This window comes from Eleutherodactylus coqui, chromosome 2 (genome assembly GCF_035609145.1).
Source record: "Eleutherodactylus coqui strain aEleCoq1 chromosome 2, aEleCoq1.hap1, whole genome shotgun sequence".
NCBI classification, from domain to species: domain Eukaryota; kingdom Metazoa; phylum Chordata; class Amphibia; order Anura; family Eleutherodactylidae; genus Eleutherodactylus; species Eleutherodactylus coqui.
In genome coordinates this window covers 133,563,686-133,582,091 of record NC_089838.1, presented here as the reverse complement: position 1 = coordinate 133,582,091, position 18,406 = coordinate 133,563,686, and the positions used below count along the sequence as shown (strand labels likewise).

Genomic DNA, 18,406 nt, shown 5'->3' with positions numbered 1-18,406 from the left:
GTCCAGAAATTCTTGTACAATTGAGAAAAATAGGGCACTTTTTTCCATTGTTCGTGACAAAAAGATAGATGTGTCTGTGATTTTTTTGAGCCTGCTAGTACTTGAGCGGGTTAATATGATTGTAATTCTTGTCATTTTACCAATCACAGTAAATACCGGTAATGATCATATCAATATATGTCCTCGCACCATGTATCACTTCCAGTCTTTCTCATTCAGTTTATTTTTCCAGTGTGTCCTAAAAAAAACATTGGATGTCCATGAATGAGTTTTGCATAACTTCTCCAGAAAAAAAGAAAAATTCAGGTTGGCAACCTAAGAGACAACATACGTATGTCCAAAGAATGTCACTTTAGTAGTGACACAAAGTGGCTGCCAGTACTGGTGAGACTGTATGTGGGCACTGAAAAAGGACACAATGATTATACAATCTATGTAAAAAAAAGTCAAGCACCTAGAAGGAGTTGTCATTTTGCTGTAAAACTCGGCATGCAGTTACATCTCAGGCAGGTATGGAAATGATGAGAGTTGTGGCATGAACTGTCTTGTCACCTGAGGCCCTAAAAGTGGTTACCCCCTTGGCTCTCAGAGGCTCTCAGAGACTCTGTGTGTGTAGTGAGTAGGAAAGATAAAAATGGAGAGTGGAGCAAGACCCGGTGAGAGGGGTGAAATGATTCTGGAATAAAAAGTGTTTCGAATGATGGAGGTGCTGCCAACCAGATAGCGCTCCATAAAGGTGGGCGTGAGTACAGTGAAAGAGAATATGATGCAATACTGGTAGTGAAGGTGCAACACTCTAAGCTAGTTGAAAGCTAAAGGTCCAAGAGGCGATAGTGAAAGCACTTCTTTTAAATTTAACAACATAGAGAACCAGCAAGTAAATATGCGTTTTGGGGTTGAGCCCCTTCGTCAGTTCGCCTGGATTAAACACGACAGGATGCATGGGGGTGATACAATTCCAAAGGTTTTTGGATATGTCAGAGGTCCTGTATGTGGCAGGGAGACAGGGAGGGAAGAGGTGCTTCAGTGTGTAGTGACCTACTTTTTCACATATGTAGAGCTTGTTGACCACTAGACGCCTCTATGATGCAATCAAATAGATTTTGCCCAGTGAACTGAATTTGAGAGACACAAACTACTGGAATGTGAAAAGCTGGATGGTCGTATTGACGAACTGTCCACCACCTAGGCCGTTCTGGCCAGACTGCTAGAAGGTGTTGAACCAGTGGATGCATGAAGGCAGATACACACGGGCTCAGTACTCTCTCAACAGACCACCAGTAGAGTGGATCGTCTGATCGTCCGACAAGCACGAGCAGCTCCAACTGTTTTATTGTCTGCCAACCAGAGACAGGTAGCACCATCGTTACGGACCCCGTGTATATCAGAACCATTTCCATTTGTATAGAACAGTTGGTCACCCCTACTAGTGGTACGAGGGACAATGACAGCTCAGCGATATGTTCAGGACATCCTGCAGCCACATGTGTTCCTCTCATGGCGGCTTCCAAGAAGTATTTATCAGCAGGATAATGCTCAGCCGCACACACAACTAGTGTATAACAGGGATGTCTCCACAACATTGTCACACTGTGGCTGCCCGGTCACCAGATTTATCTCCAATAGAACATGTATGCGACCATCTGGGATGCCAACTTTGACAGCCTACAAGTCTGCACGATCTAGAGGCTGTTACAACAAATGTGGAGCAATATGCCGCAGAATACCAGAACCTGTGTGCCTACATGTATGCAACAGGGTATTACAGCCTCCACGCCCATATATATGACATCTTTTATTCAAGCTAGTGGCGGTACAACAGGGTGCTAGAGGCGGTACAACAGGGTACTAGAGCCTACATGCCCAACTGTATCACATCTTGTATCCAAGCTGGAGGTGGTACAACAGGGAACTAGAGCCTCCATGCCCAACTGTATCACATCTTGTATCCAAGCTAGAGGCGGTACAACAGGGTACTAGAGCCTACATGCTCGCCTGTATCACATCTTGTATCCAAGCTGGAGGTGGTACAACAGGGAACTAGAGCCTCCATGCCCAACTGTATCACATCTTGTATCCAAGCTAGAGGCGGTACAACAGGGTACTAGAGCCTCCATGCTCGCCTGTATCACATCTTGTATCTAAGCTAGAGGCGGTACAACAGGGAACTAGAGCCTCCATGCCTGTCCGTATCACATCTTGTATCAAAGCCAGAGGAGGTACAACAGGGTACTAGAGCCTCCATGCTCGCCTGTATCACATCTTGTATCCAAGCTAGAGGAGGTACAACAGGGTACTAGAGCCTCCATGACCGCCTGTATCACATCTTGTATCCAAGATAGAGGTGGTACAACAAGGTACTAGAGCCTCCATGCTCGCCTGTATCACATCTTGTATCCAAGCTAGAGGCGGTACAACAGGGAACTAGTGCCTCCATGCTCGCCTGTATCACATCTTGTATCCAAGCTAGAGGCGGTACAACAGGGTACTAGAGCCTCCATGCTCGCCTGTATCACATCTTGTATCCAAGCTAGAGGCGGTGCAACAGAGTACTAGAGCCTCCATGCTTGTCCGTATCACATCTTGTATCCAAGCTAAAGGTGGTACAACAGGGTACTAGAGCCTCCATGCTTGTCCATATCACATCTTGTATCTAAGCTAGAGGTGGTACAACAGGGTACTAGAGCCTCCATGCTTGTCCGTATCACATCTTGTATCTAAGCTAGAGGTGGTACAACAGGGTACTAGAGCCTCCATGCTCGCCTGTATCACATCTTGTATCCAAGCTAGAGGCGGTACAACAGGGTACTAGAGGCTCCATGCCCGCTGGTATCACATCTTGTTACCAAGCTAGAGGCGGTACAACAGGGAACTAGAGCCTCCATGCTCGCCTATATCACATCATGTATCCAAGCTAGAGGCGGTACAACAGGGTACTAGAGCCTCCATGCTCGCCTGTATCACATCTTGTATCCAAGCTAGAGGCGGTGCAACAGAGTACTAGAGCCTCCATGCTTGTCCGTATCACATCTTGTATCCAAGCTAAAGGCGGTACAACAGGGAACTAGAACCTCCATGCTTGTCCGTATCACATCTTGTATCTAAGCTAGAGGTGGTACAACAGGGTACTACAGCCTCCATGCTCGCCTGTATCACATCTTGTATCCAAGCTAGAGGTGGTACAACAGGGTACTAGAGGCTCCATGCCCGCTGGTATCGCATCTTGTTTCCAAGCTAGAGGCGGTACAACAGGGTACTAGAGCCTCCATGCCCGCCTGTATCACATCTTGTATCCAAGCTAGAGGCAGTACAACAGGGTAGTAGAGCCTCCATGCTCGCCTGTATCACATCTTGTATCCAAGCTAGAGGCGGTACAAGAGGGAACTAGAGCCTCCATGCTCGCCTGTATCACATCTTGTATCCAAGCTAGAGGCGGTACAACAGGGTACTAGAGCCTCCATGCTCGCCTGTATTACATCTTGTATCCAAGCTAGAGGCGGTACGACAGGGTACTAGAGCCTCCATGCTCGCCTATATCACATCTTGTATCCAAGTTAGAGGCGGTACAACAGGGTACTAGAGCCTCCATGCCCGCCGTATCACATCTTGTATCCAAGGTAGAGGCGGTACAACAGGGTACTAGAGCCTTCATGCCCGCCTGTATCACATCTTGTATCCAAGCTAGAGGCGGTACAACAGGGTAGTAGAGCCTCCATGCTCGCCTGTATCACATCTTGTATCCAAGCTAGAGGCGGTACAAGAGGGAACTAGAGCCTCCATGCTCGCCTGTATCACATCTTGTATCCAAGCTAGAGGCGGTACAACAGGGTACTAGAGCCTCCATGCTCGCCTGTATTACATCTTGTATCCAAGCTAGAGGCGGTACAAGAGGGAACTAGAGCCTCCATGCTCGCCTGTATCGCATCTTGTATCCAAGCTAGAGGCGGTACGACAGGGTACTAGAGCCTCCATGCTCGCCTATATCACATCTTGTATCCAAGTTAGAGGCGGTACAACAGGGTACTAGAGCCTCCATGCCCGCCGTATCACATCTTGTATCCAAGGTAGAGGCGGTACAACAGGGTACTAGAACCTCCATGCCTGCCTGTATCACATCTTGTATCCAAGCTTGAGGCGGTACTACAGGGCACTAGAGCCTCCCTTCAAGGGGTCAGTTTTCTGCAGTAATTTCTCCTCTTGCTCTGATCTTGTAATCACTGAGATGGACACACACAACTGTATGATAAAACGCAGTGTTTTACCGAGATATGGAGTGGCATATCACTGCGTATGGTCATTTCTTGCCTGCACATGACAGTGTATCACACGCACCATGTCAAGCACTGCCTTTCTGGCTTCTTTTCCCCCAAACCTTCCTTCTATTGTCTATTAGCAGCCTTGTGTAGAAGCACCGCACATGCGCAATGTAATATCGTATGGACCATGTTTCCGTACGCGCCTATAAACAATAGGGCTCTATCGCCCGTAATATGCTGTGATCTGGAACACGTTGTGTTGTTTTTTACGCACATATTATATGCAAGCAATATTTGCGAGGGGAACAGCGAAAATCAATTTATTTAAATTGCTACGATTTACCACATATTATGCAATTCACATGCGCTGGTGTGAGCCGGCCTATCTTATACCCCCGGTACCATCACACATAGAAAGTCATGACAGCTCCATGTGGGTGCTGGGTGTTTATAGACAATGAGGGTATATTTCTGCTGTGCCTTTACTTCTTTTTACTTTTTAGGTGACCCCAGCCTGCCATGTATGAGGCAGCCTGTAAACACCCTGAGCACATAGCACTGTTTGCACATCCTGGCACATGATACCGGTGTGAGGCTCCGAGCGGCTGACATCAGCCTGTGTGTCTCCTCAGCCGGCCGCTCCCGCCCTACTCCCATGGCTCCGCCCACTGCACCGCACGGCGGGGGTCACAGCTCTGCCTCCCGCAGCAGGTGGAGGAGTCGTGGAGACTGTCAGCATGCCAGGTGTGTATGTTGTGCCATGTGCCGGGGTGCACTGCTGCAGAGAGGAAATGCCAGAAGTCCCTGCATGATCACAGTGCACGGAGACAGCAGGCACACACCAGGTTGGCACCATCTTGGATAAGGTGAACCTGCTGCCCCTCACCTGGCACGGGGAAGTGCTTGAGGCCATAGTGTGTACTTGGGGTGCTGGTTTCTATTTATGGTGTATTAGGTGTGAATTAATGGGAGGGGGATCCCTGTGTCCAACTTTGCTACTTTTTAGAAGTTTCCTAGTACTAACTGATACTTATATGTTTTGCTGCAGTGACGGTAAAGTGGGCAGGGGGCACGCTGCAGACCCACAGGTGTCCTCTGATGTATATAAAGCCCTTGTGTAAACAAACAGTAACTTGTTACATTGTATATTATGTCATGCAGAAGTCCTATTTTGTGTAACTCTCTGTTTCTGCACACAGGGCAGACGCCACCAGCTGCAGCGGGTTGTAGATTTTGCAAAAAGTAGCAAATAAGGCTCAGTTTTTTTTCCTTTCCACTGTGAAGACATTTTGGGATGGCTTGTCCTGTGTCTCCTGGTCACCCCACCCATCCTGCCAAGGAGCAGAGGTGACGTGTGTGAACGCAGGCTGCCGCAGGTGGAAGGACTGGAGGCGGCACTCTTCTTCTTCACTTGCTCCTCAAGTCACTGAGAAAAAGTTACCAGACCAGTTCCAACCATTGTGAGCTGAAAGAAGGGGAGAGTAAATAAATGTGTCGGCTCAGGAGAGAGGACGGAATCATGGAAAGCGCTTTACTTCCTCCCTGCCGCTGTGAATAGTCCATTCCCGGAACTTTTCAGTGGAGGAAAATAGGACTGCAGCGGTATGGATATTGTCTTAGGATGACATGAGTACTAAAGCCATGTCTGCACAGGAAAATGGGGAGGAACTCCTCTATGATGAATTGGATGATGAGAGTGGTGTTTTTGTTAACAGCACTCAGCCCGACTCTGGGGGCACACAAAACTTGAATTCGTGGCCCAATAGTCACCCAGTTGTGGTCTGGCCACTACCGTCTCCTGAGGATAGTGAGGCACAGACGCTTGCTAGTGAGAACTCAAGTGGAAGAGGGAGCACTGATGGGGCCAACTGTAATGATCCCCAAGAAGTCCGCAGCCGCACATCATCCCTGGTGAATGGTTTACTCACAGAGCTCTATGACTCTTATCGGAACGGGGCCGGGTCTGCGCTTGGCCTGTACCATGACAGTGTGGACAGCTCGACGGAAGCGTCCGGGTCCGATGCCTTTCTTAGTAGGAGTAACCCCGAGTCCGGATTCCTGCTAGAGCTGTCGGAGAAGCAGAGCCGCAGGCACCAAATACAGTTCCTGGGGCAGAAAGGTAAGAATGTATCACCTCCTGTGGCAGATTGCACAGAAAATAAATGCATTTTTAAGCCGGTCTCGCATGTTGCATTTGGTGACTTTTTTCCCCCCACTGTAACACATTTGCATCATCCTAAGGGCTCATGTCCATGATCGTTTTTTTTTCACAGCGTATTGTGCATGCGTTGCACGGCCGCATGATATATGGTGAATAGAGTCAATGAAAGGCAATGGACTTGCATTGATCTATGTGTGTGTAGACACTGCGTGTTAAAATGCACGAGAAATAGATCACAGCATGCTCTATTTCTCTGCGTACCATACAGCGAGAGCCCTATACATTTGTATAGGCAGTGTATGCAAACTGTCCATATGCAATATGTTACGTATTTACAGTGTTTTTAATACTCCATACCGATTATAAAAGAGCGAGGGGAAAAAAAAAGTCTCACTGCGAATGTTTGTGTGCGTGAGAGATGCGGAGACCCACAGCGTTTTACCAATACATTCGTAGACAGGAAGCCTCAAGGCCGGGCTCACGTGAGCGTAATTTCATTGCGTGTTATAATGTATAATACATGGTAAATGGGGGCAATAAAAAGTACATTGATTTTCATTGATTCATACACAGTTACATAAGTTACACAGCCCCCAAAAAAGAACAGAACGTTCTATTTTACCACATATTACGCGTCATAGAGCCCTATTGTTCTCTTGGTGTGTGATAAATGCTGTACATACGTAATTATATTGTGTTGCGTTGTTCTTATGCAACGTTGCTAAGCGTCAGAGATGGAAATGAGAGTAAAAAAAGTCAAACTACGCATGTCAGCGTGCGTGAAATATGCTATGCTGCACAGTCAAAAATCGCTGTCTACGCCGGCTCACAAAGCGATTAAACGCTGCGTTATAACTGCAGCATTTTACCACACACCTGCGTGAGCCCGGACCGACTTTTTTCTAATATCTAATCTGTCTTCTTCCTTACAGTTTCGCATTGCTTCTAGTCTTTCCTTGTGCAAATGAGAATAGGGCTGATCCCTCTGCACTGTGACAGCCCTTCAGATATTTGTAGATGGCATTAAGGCCTCATGTCCACGGGCCCGCACGGTTTCCCCGTGAAGAATCCCACAGCGGATTACTCCCAGCTCACAGACATGAGCCCAAAAAATACATTATACTCACATGTCTGGACGCTGACGAGTTCTTGTCTCTCGCGGCCGGATCCTCTCTCTTCTGCACAGCGGATGTGCTTGAGACTCCTGCTTCTGCGGTCCGTGGCATGGACGCGGTGACAACTACGGAAGTGTTGTGGCTCCCATTAGCTTCAATGTAAGCCGTGGGAGCTGTCCGTACAAGAAAACTGCGTAAAAATGGAGCATGCTGCGGTAGTTTTCCCGCTCGTGCGATCCGCACACTGGGGGAAAATGACATCCACAGGTATTTAATTACCTGCGGGTGCCCAATTATTCCGTATGGGCGTTGATCACACGTGTGGGAGACCCGTGCAGATTTTGTAAATTGATTTATGCCATGGGCATGAGACCTGAGTTTCCTCTTAACCTTCTTTTTTGCAAGCTAAACATTCCCAGATCCTTTAACCGTTCCTCATAGAACATGATTTGCAGACCGCTCACCATCTTGGTAACTCTTCTCTGAACTTGTTCCAGTTTGTCTTTGTCTTTTTTAAAGTGGGGTGCCCAGAACTGGACACAGTATTCCAGATGAGGTCTGACTAAGGAAGACTAGAGGGGGATACTTTTTCACATGTGCTGCTTAGCCCAATTCCTCCCATTCTGTATGTCCTTTTTTCATTTTTCTTGCCCAGATGCATTTCTCCCTGTTAAATACCATTCCGGCTGCTGGCAGTTTATGAACAGGTTAGATATAATTACGCGGGATAGTTATTAATCGTGCTGGTTAAATATTAATTCTACAATATGGATGGTATCTAAAGACCTCACACACTAAACTGAGGCAGAATTATCATGGAGGTTTTTGACTGCATCAAAAATGGAAGTGTCAGGATGAAGAATGTCATGTAATAAGGTATAAGCGGAGCCGCTACTAGTACAGGTGTAGCCGGGTCTGGAGAGTCTGACCTCCTTGTCATATGCAGTCCACCTTTTTTTCTCTTTTTATATTTCCCAATGGCGTGTATACACACCGCCCATACGTAATCACATTGCATATGGCCGCACGTATATACACACCCATAGAGAACAATGGGCTCTCATATACGCTGCAAATAGAATATGGTGCGTTTTTTTGCTCTTGCATATTAGACAATTCCAACACACTAATGTGTGTTGGAATTGTCTAATTCCAAGAGTAAGGCTAAGTAAGGCAATGTAATTGATTGCCTGCGAGTTACCACGTATCATGCGGGCGTACAGCGCACGCGTAATACCCAGTAATCATACGCCCGTATGAGCTTGGCTTAAGGCTGTATTCACGCAGGTGATTTTCATGGGTGAATTCTGTCACATTGCGAGATGGACAGAACTTGCACGTGAAAAGTAGCCATTTTTTCCAGTGGGTTAACACGCAAACTATTTTTCTCTTGGGCCAATAGTCCAAGATGGAATAAACCACAGCATGTCATCTTATCTTTATGCGATTCTTAAAGAATTACCCATTTTCTATGGAAGTGTAAAAAAAAAATAGCATTGCATGTGATTGCCATATGTTTGTCATGCAGGTTACTTTGGGGACCACCTGAAGAAAAAAAAAGAACTAGGAAGTGCAGAGAAAATCACATGTAAATCTGATGCAAAATGCATCACTCATGCATGAAAATCACATGTAACATGGCAGTGAAAACGGTTAGTTTCACTGACCTACATCGTACTGAACGTGTGAGGTACCCGTGGATGCGAGGAGTTTTTTAGAGCAGTAAAGTAGAGATCTCCGGCCTGGCTTTCAGGTAGACTGCTTTCACTAACTGCTGCATTTAGGTGAAAGATGGAGAAGTAGTCGCATATCCTGTGGATATGCCATAAACGTCTGCACTGCGAATACTTCTTTTAAGTGTCGTTTTTGCATCCAGCATTTTTTTTTAAATGCATATTTTTCTTTTAGCCCTTTCATGACTAGCGCCATACATATAAGGCATAAGTAAGGTGTTACTGTATACCTGGGCTCGGCGTTAACTAGGATTGCGTCCGCTAATACTTTAGATGCTGATGTAAAAAAAATTTTCTGACAGTGTTCACCATGTATGATAAATATTATGTTAGATCAGACTTTTACAGATGTGGTTATACCAAATATATTTTAGTTTTGCTTTTTTTATTATAAATACGGCTAAAGGTTTTTTTTCCATAGCTTTCATAGCCTTCTTTACAGAAAAAAAATAAAAAATTAAAAAGAAATTCAAAGTCGAGTGAAATGGGGAGAAAAAAAGAATTCTGACATCTTTGGAGGGGGGGGGGGCTTGTTTTTATGGCGTACATGCGGCACATAACTTTATTCTGTGGGTCAGCACAATGATTACTATGATACCAAATTAACTTTTTTTTTTTTTTTTTTGCTGTACTGCTTTTAAAATATAGAATATCTTAGGAAAAAAATCAAATTATTTTCAGCCACCATCTTCTGACAGCCATAACTTTTTTAAAAAATTTTTTTAATTTTTCTGTTGACATAGTTTTGCAAGCGCTTGTTTTTTGCGGGAAGTCCTGTAGTTTCTTTTGGTACCACTTTGGAGTACATACATACGACTTTTTGACTGCTTTTTATTACATTTTTTATTGGAGATGAGGTGACCAAAGAAGCGCAATTATGGCTTCTTATTTTCTTCTGACGACGTTCACCATGTAAGGTGAATAATAATAATAGTTATCCTATAGATAGATCACACTATTATGGATGTAGCAATATCAAATATGTCTTATGTTTTTTTTGTTTGTTTTTTTTAAAATTTAGATTCTTTTATTATAAAAATGGGTATTTTTAAAAATATTTTTATTACCCCTTTATTACCCCCCCCCCCCTTTTTTTTTAACTGTTTTTTTTTTTTTTGTTTATTAGTACCGATAGGCGACAGGAGCTTGTCATGGTTTTATCACTCCCACAATGTTATGTAATACTACAGCATTATATTATACCGCGATCTGACAGGCAAACTATCAAGCCATGCCTGCAGTTCTCTGTTTGTGGCCTCAGACCTAGTTCAAAGTATGGCCAATACAAATATTTGCAGGTGTAAGGGCCCGAGACTGCTTCCGCCCGCCCCACATCCATTCACAGTAAACAGGCAGTCATTCATAGATGAACAACTGTCTGTTTACAAGGGCCGATCATTGTTTGATTTTTATGCCTGCCTCATCTGAACGATGAACAAATGATTGTTGCTAGTGCAGATGGTGCCGGCATTTACACGGAACGATGTTGTTCACAGTCCCACCATCCAGCGAGAATCTGAGCCATAATTGTTCAGTGTAAAGCAGCTGCCTGTGGGGTGAGGGGAAGTAACTGAAGCTCCACAAACCAAGGACAGTTCAGAATATGCAATAACTACTCTCTGGCTCTCCCCACACATCGTGCCACCCTGGGATTGTGGCCTACTGGCTGCTGGTGGGTTTTTGTGAATTTAAAAAAAAAAACCAAACAGTAAAATGTAAAAATGACAGTGTGTGTTTACGGTCCCAGACATTGTTTGAAGTTGTGAATCTGGCCAATACAGATTACTAGCATACGTGATGCAACTACCAGGGGTTTTCTGCAAACTACAAAGCTAGCTAAAAAGTTAAGTAAAACCTAAAGACAAAATGAAAACCTAAAGAAAATAAAGGGTGGGTGACCTGTTGGTCATGGTGGTAGTAGTAAAGGACGGGCCAAATTGGCATGTCAAGTGGTTTCCACTGAAGCATGAGCTCCACGTTCTACAGGAAGTGAAGCAAGCCGGCTGCTATCCTGCAAAAGGGGTTCTACATGTCTTTTGCATGAGCAGTACACAGAACAGGTCGTAAAATGAATGATAAAACATGCCTCAACTACCGCCACCTCCTCTTCCTCCCAGCTGCACACACATGGCAGTCAGCCTGCACTACTTGGCCACGAGCATGCCCCCTCTACCTCACCCCATGCCAAATGCCCCGCACACTCTAAAGCAGTCCACATAGATTTAGCAGCTGTTTGATCCAAAAAATTTTTTTTCCTTTTAACCACCAGTTAGAATTTTTTTTTGAGTTTTCCTATACATTAAACTAAATGGTACCACTGAAAAATACAAATTGTACTGCAAAAAACATAACTTATTTTTCTGCATACATAGTTATGGTTTTTTTTTGTTTTGAAGTTTGAATGGAAAAATGAAAAAGGGCTGCAATGCTAAAGGGTTAAAAGCTGCAGCGAGATGTTGGTTCAAAGTCAATAGAGAAGTATAAAAGTACTATAGTGTGTGTGTCTTCTGTTGGTGTTTTTTCTTGTTGTTTGTTTAGTATTTTTTGTCAGCTTGCTTTAAGCCGGTCTCACATGACTGGGTTTGAATTTCAGAATCTGCCATTGTCACCTGCACGGACGATCAGCGGCATTCTGCAGACATTCAAACAATAGAACATTCGCACATCCGCCCACATGAGCGGACAGCGATTTACGATTTTCCAGTCACGGAAATAAAATTGCAGCATGTTCTATTTTGGTGTGGACCCGCGGCCCAGTACAGATAGGTCGTGGGTACCCGTGTCATCACCTAGCAACCGCGCGAGAAAAAGATTATTTTATTAATTTTTAAAAAATCTGTACGGCACATGTCTGAAGGTGGCTTGCTGTGACCATCCACAATACAAGAATTGAAAGGTACATGCGGACGCCAGCCGGGGACAGGGACGGATTCCGCTGCAGGCTCCCGCATGCGGAATCCGACACGTCTGTGTGAGACCGGCCATAAATGTGGCTTTTCATACATTTTCTCCAGGGTTGTGGAGTCAAAATCCGTTTTTGAGTTGGAGTGAGACGGTAGAAATGTATCGGTTGCAGCTTTAAAAGAAAAATCTATTACTTATTATGTAATAAGTCTGATTTTACTACAATAAATTTGTTAGTACTAATTCTACATGAGCCATTTATCAGGGAGTTGGAAGTTTCATTTGCTGATTTTAACCCCCCCCCCCCCCCCCCTCCAACCCCCTGCTGTAGATTTCCCATGGGCTTGGAAAAGACACATGTAAAAAATAAACCGTCAGCCAATAATGCTTGTAAGAAATGCATTCAATTCATGGAGTTTCTTTTACAAACCAAAAAACACAGCAGAAAAGTGTGACTGCAATAAATATATAATCCTGATGTGTAAATGGTAAAGGATGGCTTCTTCTATATACAGGCGTCTACAGCTGCAACAATCAGTCATCAGGGATAAGCCCGCAGTAGTATTTGCACAAGGGCAGAAGACAAATGGCACAGTATTTTTAAAAGGTGTCTCTTAGTTGTGTGTAAATAAAGCTACTTCACCTATCCGGTGGGCATGCCATAAATGTCTATAATAGGAGTAACCTTCTAGAGCGAATCTGTCACCATATTTATGCTGCTGTACTATTGCGAAGTGGGCTAATGAGCTTTGCCTATGCTATTACAAGTGCCTGCTTTATTACATAGCTGGCACCCTGCACAACTCTGATCCCGGTCTTGGCAAGCGCAGGAGAAATTGCAGCATGCTCCATTTTTGTGCCGGCTTCGCATGGACTGCTTACATTGAAGTCAATAGAAGTCGTTTGATCCGTAGCCCATCGGCAATTATTATTGTGGGCAGGCCGCAGATTCCGCCTAGCGACGCCGCGGGGGAAAAAGATTAAACAAAAAAATCTAATATCTGTATTGCGCATGTCAGACGGCGACTCTAGTGGACTATCCACAGTACAAACGTAGTAGACGAGAGAGGTACATGCGGATGCAGCTGCTGCCAGGATCGGATTCCGCATGCCGAATCTGCCGCATGCATGCGGCCTTATAATGCCTTCACATTGCAATCGCGAAATCACTGCGTTTTTTTTTTTTTATATAATGCAAATGTCAATACGACTTTCTAAAGTTAAAAACGCTTCGTACACAAATCGCAGGTTTGTGCTCTGCGATTCTTGGGCGATGCTTTTTTTTAACAGAAAGTCCTATTGGCATTCACAATAAAAAAAAATGCAGCTATATCACGTTCACAAGTGTGAAGGCTCCCTTAGATAAACTTATTGAAAAAGAGACGTTTTGGTATCTTCGCAATTGTAGCAACCTGCAGAATAAAATTATGTCATTTATAACTGTACTGTGGATGCCATAAAACAAGAAAAAAGTTGGAAGTGCTGTGGTCTTTCACCCTGTGCTGTAATTTTTAAACTAAATTATAATCTTATGTTGCCATTAAAAAGTCTTGCATTTGAAATATGGAGATAGATGTAATTTTTCTTACAACAACAATATTGCGTAACATCAAATTAATTACAAAGGTTTACGCTGCACAAGACCGCGTGCGTGAGGTACGTCAGGCGCAGTGCACTCGCTGCCATATGCGTTCTCAGGTGGGTCACACAGACCAGTAAAATGCTGCATGACCCGTGCAGCGTTGATGTACATGCTCATGTGAATGAGCCCAAAGAATGCATTCAAAACCAGAAGTGTTAATAGTTCATTTTTATCAATTAACAGAGTGCAAAGTGAAGGAACCAAAGATAAACCTAAATCAAATCAATATTTGGTGTGACCGCCCTTTATCTTCAAATCAAAATCAATTCTTCACACTTGCACACAGGTTTTGAAGTCACTCAGCAGAGAGCTTGTTGCAAACATCTTGGAGAACTAACCACTGATCTTCTGTGGATGTAGACTTGCTCAAATCATTCATAAATTCCCAGACAGACTTGAAGATCTTGAGATCAGAGCTCTATGGGTCTATATCATCACTTCCAGGACTTCTAGTTCTTTACTCTGAAGATGGTTCTTAATGACATTAGCAGTATGTTTGGGGTCAATAAGGCACCTTATATTTTTGAAAAAGGACTTCTTAATTTGCAGCATTTTATCTACACCTTTCACACAGTACTGTATACACTTTTTGTAAAATAAAAAAAACAATTTCTGTCAAACTCGGCATGCAGTTACATCTCAGGCAGGTATGTAATTGATTAGAGTTGTGGTGTGATTGATGAACAGATTTGCCACCTGAGGCCCTAAAAGTTGTTCCAGCTGTGGCCTATAAAAAGGCTCTCAGAGAGGACTTGAATGGAATCCCTATACCAGAATCCTATGGCCTCTGCAGGGGTAAACTGAATCTTCTCAACCTCATTCCCCGTAAGAAATGGCACTCGACAGGGTTGCCCACTATCTGCCTTACTTTTTGCCTTATACTTAGAACCCCTGTTGAGAACCATCAGAACTAATCCCAACATCACAGGTCCCCCAGATTGACAAAAAGGAGGTCAAAATAGCTGCATATGCAGATGACCTTTTGCGTTTCATAACTAACCCGATAACAACCTTCCTTTGCTTATTAGATGAATTTCATAAATTTCAAATTATCTCTAATTTCAAGATAAATTTTCAGAAATCAGAAGCACTGAATATATCCCTATCTCAAATATTACAAAGTTCCCTCTCCTCGTCGTTACAGTTGAAGTGGTCCCAAGATGCCATCAAGTACCTAGGTTTGTGGGTCCCTAAAAACCTAGACTAACTCTATACGCGTAACTTTGTCACTGCTTAGAAACATCCGGAAGACTTAACGTGCTGGTCCAAGGGCCTATACACAAGGTTTGGACGATGTGCAATCTACAAAATGAATGTCCTACCACACATCTTATACCTCTTCCAAACCTCTCCTTATCAAAATTCCGGCCCATTTGTGCAACTCAATCTCCTCAGACCTAATAAAATGTATTTGGGCAAAGAAACCTGCAAGATTATCGCAATCCAATCTTTGTCTACCAAAGTCACATGGGGGAGAGGGCTTACTAGGCCTCAATCCTACAGAGGGTGGTGGACTGGTGTAGACATGACTCCCTGAAGCAGTGGGTTTCTATAGAACACACCTTTTCTCCGGCTCCCCTGCACCTTTTTCCCTGGGTGTCCATCCCCATCTAGTCCTCATTACGAGTTCACGCAACGATAGGACCAACACTCTCCCTATCAGGAAATTGTTACCCAAGACAGCACATGTTTTGGAATTCCTTCCCCCAACAGAAGGTTTTTGTAGATCAATCACGATATTAGAGAAAACCTGTCTGGGGCAAGGGCCCATTCAGCATTCAATATCACTGATATACGCTATGTTGATCTCGCAGCCGCAAGAACGCAAACCATCTTATTGAGTAAATGGGAGCGAGAGCTCGACTGCACCTTCTCCACAGCCCAGGTTAACAGAATATTGGAATGTACACACACAACTTTTATCACAAGTAGATATCAAGAAGCACGTTTTAAGCTCCTATTGAGATGGTACTTGGTCTCCGACAAACTACACAAAATTCATCCGTCCTCATCTCTACTGTGCTGGTGATGTAATTCAGAAGTTGGGTGTATTGCACATTTTTTGAAAGTGTCCACTAATACGCAATTATTGGAAGGCAGTACACTTTACCATTGGGAGGATACTACATGTGAGCATTCAGCAATCACCAACCCTATACTTATTCCATCTCCTTGAGCTACCCATACGCACATACTGCAAATCAATACTCGGACACCTCATTAATGCGGAACAAGCTTGCATCCCAGTACTCTGGAAGTTTTTTTCCACCCCTCACTGTCTCAGTGGGTTCATATGGTGGAGGAGCTCACAGCCTCCCTACAGGATAAGCATGACCTTTTGGTACCAAACATGGACGCCTTGGGTTTGAATCCAAAGTGTTAGGTCCATTGTTTAGACTTTCTCCTCTTCCCCTGTGTATGTCAGACGCAGGCATCGTCCTGCGCTTTTTGTAACCTGAGCTCATATCTTCTTCCAGTACTTCTAGAGTGAATGGCTTCAGAACTTCCAGCTCAGCCGTAGGACCTTTTCAAATCCCTGCCTTATATAGCTGACCTGGGACTTCCTTTTAGTGCTGTAGTGTTGTTGTGAATTCAACTCCTGTAACTTCATGCTTAGCCCATGCTTCTGCAGTTATCTTGTGATCATTCCATACTGTGTACCTTATTGTTTTTCCGTCCATGTAGACTGCTGTCTGCAGTTCCTGTGTACCTGCTCCTCTATTTTCCCCTTGTAAGCCTGTTCCTTCTGTTTCTGTATTCCTCTCTGTATAGGTTTGTCTTTGTTTGTATAGGTGTTCTGTCCTGTCAGGGTCAGTCAGCGCCTAGAGGAAGACCACAGGGTCGTCCTTATCAGGACACCAGCCCTGCCTACAGGCAGCATCTTCCCTCTCCCTATTAGTAGCTCAGGGCAAGATACCTTCCCTAGTTCTCACCTACGGACTGGATTTCATATATCTGGTATCTTCCCTCCGTACTTCAAAGTCAGGTGTCAGCCGTGCTGGGCTGAGTCATCACCTATCTGGTAGGTTGACACAGCGGTTCTACATCCAGTGTCATTTCACAAAGCACTTTGGAATATCGAACAATAGTGGATTCCAATTAGGGGAGAGGGTAAAGGAATTGGCGCCGAGAAGTGGGGAATGGGATAAACCCAACGAGCACATCCCATCATATTGAGATGGGAGACTGATGAAATCCTGAGCTTGTAAGCAGGTTTTTTGTTTTTGTTTTTTTCCTTTGTGTGATCGTTTTTGTTTTTTTTGTCTTTTTTTAATGTAGCCCCAATAATGAATTATTGTTTTGTTTTTTTTGTTTTTTCTGCTTGAATCAATCTTCAGGGTATACATAAAAAAACTGTTTGAAATGCAAAACACAATTCTTATAGTGGCTAGAAATAGAGCTATTCCTTATGCAGGGGCTTAGCTAAAGCGGGGCAGGCGAGGCATGTGCCCCTGGTACAGAGTTACTAAGGACTGGAAGGATGCATGTACACCTAGAAGTATGTTTGTTTGTTTTTTTCTTTCACATTTTGTCTTTCTTTCCTCTAATCCAGTGAAGTGAATGCTTGTACACCTGCATCTATGTTATCAGGGCTGCAGGGGTTAACCTTCCTTCTTATCTCCTTTAGGCCACCTGCACACAGGATTCCCACAGCAGAGTTCGACCCGGTGCCCAGCCGGTGATCCGAGCGTACCTCTCCTCCATCTTCTCCTCTGCTGCTGATGCACCGTCCGGAACACATGCACGTAGAACGAGGATGCCGTGCATGCTGCGATTTCTTCCCCGTGAGCAGAAAATCGCAATCGATTTCTGCTCATGGGCAGGAAATCGCGTTTTGCCATAGCATGATATGGGCTGGATTTGCTGCAGAATCCAGAGGTGGAATTCCGCTCCAGTTTTCGCAATGCCAATCCGCTCGTGTGCAGAAGGCCTTAATTTGCTGGATATCTCCTATAGATCTCCTCCTACCTTTACTGATTAGAACTGAGCTTCTAATGGCTGTAGCTGGGCGAGTAGGAATGAGTTTGTGGACACATTGGGAGAGCAAGCCATGAAGAATTCAGGCCCAGCCCAGTCCTCTGCTTTCCCTCTAGAAGCACTTTTTTGTATGTATTATGTGTGTGATATATCTGTGTGTGTGTGTGTGGTACTGTGTAGTGATACTACCAGGCTGCAACCTGAAGGTTGCGGGTTCAATCCTCGCATGGTTCATGGTTAACTCAGCCGTGGTCGGTAAAATGAGTACCCAGCTTGCTGGGGGGTAATAAATTACCTGAAAGCGCTGTGGATAAGTTGGCGCTATATAAATGACAAGTCCCTTTCCTATTTAGTGCCCACAGTTACATTTAAACATCTTGTCTTCCTGAACAGGAAAAGAGAATGCCAGCTGGGGATGGATTCATCTAATGATGGAGCAAATGACAGCCAACATAATTAATTTAATTATAGTGGGGTCCGTTGAGCTTCTGTTATTTCACCCAGCATTTTCCTGCATATATAATATAATTATAGAATTCCCTAAATACCACACCAAACATTGACCTTTTGCAAACACATTGTTTCTGATGAGTCAATCCAATACCGGAGATTGTGGT

The 18,406-nt window shown here is 44.3% G+C and overlaps 1 protein-coding gene across 4 annotated transcripts in view; it reads left to right on the top strand.

Annotated features, from left to right (window-relative positions):
* Positions 1-4,922: 4,922 nt before the first annotated feature.
* The window catches only part of TBC1D30 (TBC1 domain family member 30), a 64,406-nt gene continuing 50,922 nt past the window's right edge, over positions 4,923-18,406 (top strand). For 2 of the 4 annotated variants that reach the window (XM_066591579.1, XM_066591576.1), the window contains exons 1-2: positions 4,923-5,000; positions 5,456-6,375. In XM_066591579.1, the coding sequence (XP_066447676.1) occupies positions 5,883-6,375 (493 nt within the window). In that variant the 5' untranslated portion in view covers positions 4,923-5,000; positions 5,456-5,882. The other 2 variants (XM_066591577.1, XM_066591578.1) reach the window with 2 other exon arrangements.